This window comes from Squalius cephalus, assembly GCF_949319135.1.
Source record: "Squalius cephalus genome assembly, chromosome: 1".
Lineage (NCBI taxonomy): Eukaryota > Metazoa > Chordata > Actinopteri > Cypriniformes > Leuciscidae > Squalius > Squalius cephalus.
The window spans coordinates 6,722,826-6,730,234 of record NC_137122.1 but is presented as its reverse complement, the minus strand read 5'-3'; the positions used below and the strand labels follow the sequence as shown (position 1 = coordinate 6,730,234).

General features: G+C 36.9%; 1 protein-coding gene across 1 annotated transcript; it reads left to right on the top strand.

Moving 5' to 3' along the window:
• The first annotated feature begins 428 nt into the window (after positions 1–428).
• LOC307170780 (testisin-like) lies at positions 429–4,850 on the top strand. Its single transcript, XM_079892076.1, has 6 exons — positions 429–585; positions 3,266–3,537; positions 3,638–3,780; positions 3,933–4,146; positions 4,237–4,350; positions 4,444–4,850. Exons 1-6 carry the CDS (start codon positions 494–496, stop codon positions 4,446–4,448), a joined length of 840 nt encoding a protein of 279 aa, XP_079748202.1. The 5' UTR covers positions 429–493; the 3' UTR covers positions 4,449–4,850.
• Positions 4,851–7,409: the final 2,559 nt, after the last annotated feature.

Below are 7,409 nucleotides of genomic sequence, written 5' to 3'. Positions count from 1 at the left end.
TGAGGACCACCGTTATATCTGTATTAACTTGATCAGGGGTGTCCAATCCTGTTCCTGGAGATCTTCCTTCCTGCAAAGTTCAGCTCTAACCCTGACCAAACACAACCGAACCTTATAATTAAGTTGATAATTACAGACTCCGCAGGAAGATCTCCAGGAACAGGATTGAGCTTCCTTGAACTAGTGAAATAATTGTTAAATAGGGACTTTAAATAGCTTTCTTTTCAAATGTAAATGTAAATGTAAAGGTTTTGATGATTTCCATCATAATCTGTAACATTTTCTCTCTCACTGCAGATTCCCTTTCTCAGCTGAATGGTAAGTGCCCTTCTCTCTCTACATGTTAATATGAAATCTTGTGGTCTAATATTTTTGCCGTACACTTTTTGTGTCACTGTGAGCAATCTCTGTCTCTTTCTCAGTATGTGGACGTCCCCCTTTAAACCCTCGTATTGTGGGTGGCGTGGATGCACCCGAAGGGTCATGGCCATGGATGGCCAGTCTTCACAGCAATGGGGGACATTTTTGCGGCGGCTCCCTCATCAACAATGAATGGGTGCTGACAGCTGCTCACTGTCTCATTGGGTTAGACATCACTCACAAACACACATATTTTAATACACTGTTTTGCTTGGTGATATATTCTTCCTTGTGAAAAATTGTGCTTAACTGCATTGCATTTTAAAAGTATATATTTAAAAGATAATACAATATTAATGAAATAAAGGGCCACTTTAGTGTACTCAAAGAGAGCACAGTTTCATGACTATGTTTCTTGATGCACTTAAAGGGATAGTTCACCCAAAAATATTTTAGGGGTCATCTTTCCTCACCCTTAAGTTGTTCCAAACCTGTATAAATGTCTTTGTTCTGCTGAATGTTGGTAATCAAGCAGATCTCACCTCCCATTGACTACCATAGTAGGGGAAAAATACTTTTAAAGCAACACCAAAGATTCTTTTGTACCTTAAAATAATGTTTCAGTGGTTCATCAACTCGTAACAGGGTGAACGGCACTTCTGCATTCGCTTTGCAGCCCTCTATCGGCTATAACCGCACTATGCAAGTTTGCTAGATCGGGTAGCGGATCTGTAGTTCAAATGAGACATAAGAAACTACTAATTTGACTTGCTTTACGACAAGCGTTACAATAGTAAAAAAAAAAAAAAAAAAAATAGCAAGCAATGTCATTAGTTTGTTTTTCTTCGTTTCTGATGTTGCAATACACCATACTTTCATGAAATCATGCAACATACTCTACCTTGTCTGTGGACATCGAGATTTCCAAAGCCGGTGCTGCATAAACAGCGAGCGTGCGTGTGAGGGTAGGCGAAATTATTTACGACAGCGCTAATGGACAATTCCACTTCCAACCTGTAGGCGACCGCAGAGGAAAAGTGCTTTGGTGTTGCTTTAAAAAGCACATGTTGTAAGAATGTCATATTAATGTCAACTTTTACTTTCAAGCACATTTTAATTCATTATGTTTTAATCTTTTGTCATGCATTAACGAATTACACATATTTTGATATGCCATACAAGTTTAACCCTCTGATGGTCTTTATTTATGTCTACACTCGTGTTTTTTGGGGTCTCCAGAGACCCCAGACAATAACATTTAATTTTGTAACAAGATAATAGTTTTTTTTTTTTTACAAATGTAATTTTATTCTGTTTGTTAATGTTTTTACTCAACATTTGTGCAGTTTTTGGAGAATTTATGATATCTTTTAAATTTCTATAAATAAATAAATATTTAAATAAGCTTTTTTACAAAAAAACAGTATTTGATGTAAAATTCCCTCAATAAAAAACCCAGATTTCTAACTTTCATTCATGGGGATAACATGGATAATTTTAAATGGTTTAATGTAACATTTATGCCCATTTTTTGGAAAATGCAGTTAAAAAAAAAAAAAATCACTTTAACCACTAGATGGCTATAGAGCTCCAGTATATGCTATTTGCTATTTGACTACCTGAAAGATATCTTTTCACAAGTTGGATTCAGTTGGATTCATATCTAAATATTATAAAATCACAATTATAACAAAAATAAAATATTTTTGTCAAAGTTTAGCATTTTTTTGTACTGAACCCCATTTTTAATGTGTCAGTGTCACCAATTTATTTTTTGGTGGTACTGCATTTTGGATTATTTTATTTGACAAATTATTGCCTTACAAATGTTCATTGTGTGTGTGTGTGTGTGTGTGTGTGTGTGTGTGAGTGTGCACATTTTCAATGTGTCAGTGTCACCAATTTATTTTTGTGGTGGTACTGCATTTTGGATGATTTTATTTGACAAATGATAAGAGAACAGTTTTTATAGTCTCAAAAATGTATTCCTCTATATGTGTGTGTGTGTGTGTGTGTACGCGTGTTGTGAGCAAAATAATTTAGCATTGTGGATGCTTTTTGAATTGGTGGAAGTGTGCCACTTTATTTCTGTCATTTCTGTCAATGTATTCTGCGTTGTTTTTGATTTTGATGATGAATTTTGTCTATTTTGATTGAAGACCACGAGTGTCACAAATTTTGTCACGCTAACATAAAAACAGATATAATTCCAATTTTTTTTTTTTTTTTTGTAGATCTAGAAAGTGTTGAGAGCTGTAGAAGGTTTCATACCATTTGGACAAAGGGAACATTTTTTTTTTTTTGAGCAAAAGTCATTTGTGGGTCAAAAAGACCCTGAAGACCATCGGAGGGTTAAATAGAAATGATATTTTAGTTTACCATAAATGCTTGCAAGTACATTCCACAATAGTCATATTTAAAAGGCAACAGGAGTAATTATGAAATCACATAAAGATAAGTTATTTAAGTTGGTCAAAAAAAGCAGTTTTAAGTTCAACTAATTCCATTTAATATAAATTAAACTATAAAACATTTTAATTTAGTTGTAAATAACATGCAGTTAAGCATCCAACAGTTTGCACTTGTAATATTTATGGTAAAGTATACTTCCTTTGTATTGATACTTTGCACGTGACGTCAGTTGTACTGGCTGGCTGGCGGGCAAGAACGTCATTCTCTAGCAACGAAAACCAGTGAACTAATCAAGGATCTTGCCAGGACGTTGCCAGTTTTAATATACAAAAGTTGGTGTTTTGAGGTGTACACGACATGCCAGATAGTTGTTGTGCGATTGGATGCACTAACTGCGTTTGTTGCCCGCCAGATATCACGTGACTGCAAAGTATCAATAGCAAAGTTTGCTATATTTTTCTTTTGTTTACTAATTTTCTCTCCATGTATTCAGTATAGACAAATCCGATGTGCTTGTGTATTTGGGAAAGATGTCACAACAGGGAGCTAAAACCAATGAAATCACCAGGACTATCAAAGACATCGTTTACCATCATTTACCATTCGACCAAAACACCTACGATAATGACATCGCTCTACTGCGCCTGTCCTCCACAGTCACCTTTACTGACTTTATTAGACCCGTGTGTCTAGCAGCTCAGAACAGTGTCTTTGCTACCAACACCAATGGCTGGATCACAGGCTGGGGAGATGTTGGACGAAATAGTAATACACTTACACAAATACATACTGTACTCTTATTACGTCACATAAAAATGCCTACTCCTAACATCATTAACTGATGTTTGTATGTGTGTGTGTCCAGCACATTTACCTCCTCCTGGGACTCTGCAAGAAGCTACAGTTCTAGTGTTGGAGAATTCAAAGTGTGATCCACTCTGTTATGAGAAAATCACCAACAATATGATTTGTGCTGGTTTAAGAAATGGAGGCAGAGGCCACTGGAAGGTACAACTACCAATCAGATCAATTCTAAATGAGAATTATGAACACAGCATAATTGAGGGTGCATGAAGACTGACTGTATCTTGTCCCTGTTTGGTGTTACTAAAAGAACTGAAAAACATAGTATCTCTTTTTCCATGTTTCTCTCTCTGTAGGGGGATTCTGGTGGTCCGATGGTGAGTCGGCAGTGTTCATTATGGGTTCAGTCTGGTATCATTAGCTGGACTGAAGATTGTGCCATGCCAGACAAACCTGATGGATACACTCGTGTGTCACAGTATCAGCAGTGGATCACAGACAACACTGGTCCCAACCTGCCTGGATTTGTCCTCTTCAATCCCCCAGATCCATGTTCTGCCACCAGCCGAAGTTAAATTCGCCCCTTGACATGCTGACACATTTATACAGCCTTAAAAACACATCATTCTCTAACTACTGATTGTTTTTGTTTTTTTGTAGCTTCAACCTCCTGTCATGGGAGATGCAATGAGAAGTACAATGCTGGCAATGTCTGCAACTGCAACGCTGGCTGCAAAACAAAGTGCTGCAGCGATTACAACCAGCAATGCATGCGTGAGTCCTCAACTTACACACTGAAACAACACTAAAAGTACATTTTTCTCTCGCTCTCAATCACTGGATGTATTTGTTTTCGTATCTCTGAAGGTTGATGCTCTGAATCTGGTAACTCTGGAGATCCTCAGCTGTGACATGATGAAGTCTCTTCCTGTCTGTTATCTGTGATATTCTGTTTACGGTCAATGTTGCTCTGGAAATTCTGCAATGTTAGTAATAAGTTCCAATGCATACAGATTGAAACTACTTTTTACACTTTTAATTTTCTCTTATAAATAATTTGCCTAAATGAGAGTTTGGGAGAAGAATATTCATCTAATCTCGTCACGTGCAAAACGACAGTTTATCTCACTAATGTGACAAGTGTTCTGACATCCCTCCACCTGTATGTTGTCATTCATATAAATAAGGTTTCACAACATGATGGAAACGTACTTCATTATGTTGCAGCATGTGCACAAGGCTTTTATGAGATTAATTAAATATTTTAGAACTGCACACTTTTGTCTTCATTCAAATGAATAGACATTGAACAAGGTTTACATTGACAAAAAAGTTGCACAGCAAAGTCATCAGCTAACGGTTTGAGTTGTCAGAATCATTCCTGTCTTTTCCATAATGCTTAATAATAATGGTTATGAGGTACTAACTACAGTACATGAAAACCCTATTTAATATGAAAAATAATTACCATAAACCACTGGCTCAACCAATTCAAAACATCTGGCTCAGTTGCCAAATTGCCTTGTTTAAACGTACAAAAATAAAAAAATAAAAATCGTACAAAACAAATGTCTCAGATGTTTAGCATTATCATAAATTTCGGGTATAATAATACTTGGGCAGGATATTTGTCACTGAAGAGTTGGAATCTCTCCTCATTTTATGCTCAGTTTAATTCTAAAACAGATTATAATGTGGAAATGGCTGCAATTCTCTTTCTCAACTGACTCGCATAACTATTCAAATGTTCTGAAACAATACATTTAAGATATTCTGTTTCCAGTTGCGGAGTGTGTATATCAGTGAAGCAAACCATATGTCATCATGATTTTAGCATGTGACTTAAAGGGATATTTCACCGCTGGAAAGATGAATGTGTGTTTAAATTGGGTCATTTATGTAATAGAAATGTGAAATTATTGGTGCCTTCTAGACTGAGAAAAGCCAGAAAATGTATTTTTGGCTCATGTGCATGAAAGACAACAACTCCCAGAATGCACTTGCTTTGCTCCCCTACGAGGCCACGCCCAAGCCACGCCTACCGGTTACAGAGGGCAGTATCAGGAGAAATGATACAGCTAGGCTACTAGTCGACTCGAAACTGAAAAGATGCCGTTTTATTGCGAGTCTCCATGACAAGTTAGATGGCTGACAGTATTTGTACAGCCCTTTAAGCACTGTTTTTTTATTATTTTTTTAACCTTTATTTAACCAGGTAGGCACATAGAGGACTCATTCTCATTAAAAACGGCGACCTGGCCAAGATAAAGCGTCATGGTGCAGACAACATAAAGTTACACGTAAAAGACAAGACAGTATAATACAGGTTACAAACAGTTGTTCAGTCAAGAGTGCATCGTACAAAAATAAGTCAGAATGCAATAACTAGACAGTATTAGATACGTTAGAACATTAGAACGTACTAGATAAATAAACTGTATATAAAATAAAGTGCATTATGCAATATTGACAAATAACAATACAGAAAGAAAAGACGATAAAGTAATTGCACTAGTTTGCACAGGGGAAAAAATGGTAATGCTAACATGAACAGTGGTGTGACAGTAGGTTAGATATCAATCGTTTGAAAGCGGATAACGGTACAATTGATTCAAGCCTTAAGGATTTTTGCAGTTCGTTCCAATCAGATAGACCTACTGATAATGAGATAAAACCTACTTGATCGCAGATTGCGAGAGGGAGAAGCTAACGAGATTAGGTTTCTCAAGTAGGTAGGGCCTTTGCCTAGGATCATTTTATAGATTAAGTAGAACCAGTGTCTTTGTCGTCGGATGTGAAGGGAAGGCCAACCAATGAGTGTGTAGAGATTACAATGATGAGTACTAAATGGGGCGTTGGTAGCAAGGGATAACTAAAAGGGATAAGGGATAGTTAAAGGGATACTTAAAGGGATACTTCACCGATTAGCATTAAGTTTGGCATCAGTAGAAACCCGGTAGTATTTTCGAATGGCCGTGCTTCCCTCCCTCATGTCCCCCTGAGACGAGAGAATTCTGTATTGTGTGTCTGGAAAAAACCTCAGATGACTCAACAATCGTCATTTAGCGTCATGGAGACTCTTTTGGCCAGAGGCGAGAGACTACAGTCAGTAGTAGGAGCTTGTTCCGCATGTGTTCAACCCGCCCATTGGGGGTGCGATCTCACCCACAGAATGTACAAATACTGTCAGCCATCTAACTTGTCACAGAGACTTCCGTATATATATATATTGTGGTGAGTTCTGGTATTACACTCACTTTCCTGATTAGCCCCGAGTATCACTGTGTCAAGGCGGCCTTTTGCTGTCAGGTCAGAATTGGTACTATTCCCTTTATAGCTTGTTATTTATACCAGTAAGTCTAAGTGTAGTCCCTACACTCCCAGGTAAACAATAATAAACATTTCTAAACTAAACATATGAATCAAACTCATGCTCACCTTCCAGCAGAATCGCTCTTGGAACCTTGTTATCTTCAGTAGTAAGAACGAATTAAAAGAATTGCTCTGTCTATTGCTTTTAGAACTGTCTTATCAGCTGAAGTAAGAAACTTAACAGTGATTGTCTTTAGAAATAAAAATTTATTCATACAAAAGATTAAAACACTGGTTATACAAAAAATTAATACTTGTAGCAAATCAAAAGAAAAAGTTACAGAGTATAAAACTTCAGCTTATTCAATCTCAACAGGGCAGTCCTGTATGAGTGAATATTACAAAGACTAATTACCTTGTAAGCAGTTCAAGCAGTTAGGAGTAAATATGAACTTGTTCTCATCCGAGAGTTTTCAAGTTGCAGTAATACAGCAGAGCAGTTCAAACCAAAAGCAATTTAG

Excerpts from the sequence above, each read along its gene's own strand:
- LOC307170780 (XM_079892076.1), top strand. The coding sequence starts at position 494 with ATGGCCAGTCTTCACAGCAATGGGGGACATTTTTGCGGCGGCTCCCTC. Across the intron at positions 3,538-3,637 it reads GGGAGATGTTGGACGAAATA|CACATTTACCTCCTCCTGGG; the intron begins GTAATACACTTA and ends GTGTGTGTCCAG. Across the intron at positions 4,147-4,236 it reads ATGTTCTGCCACCAGCCGAA|CTTCAACCTCCTGTCATGGG; the intron begins GTTAAATTCGCC and ends GTTTTTTTGTAG.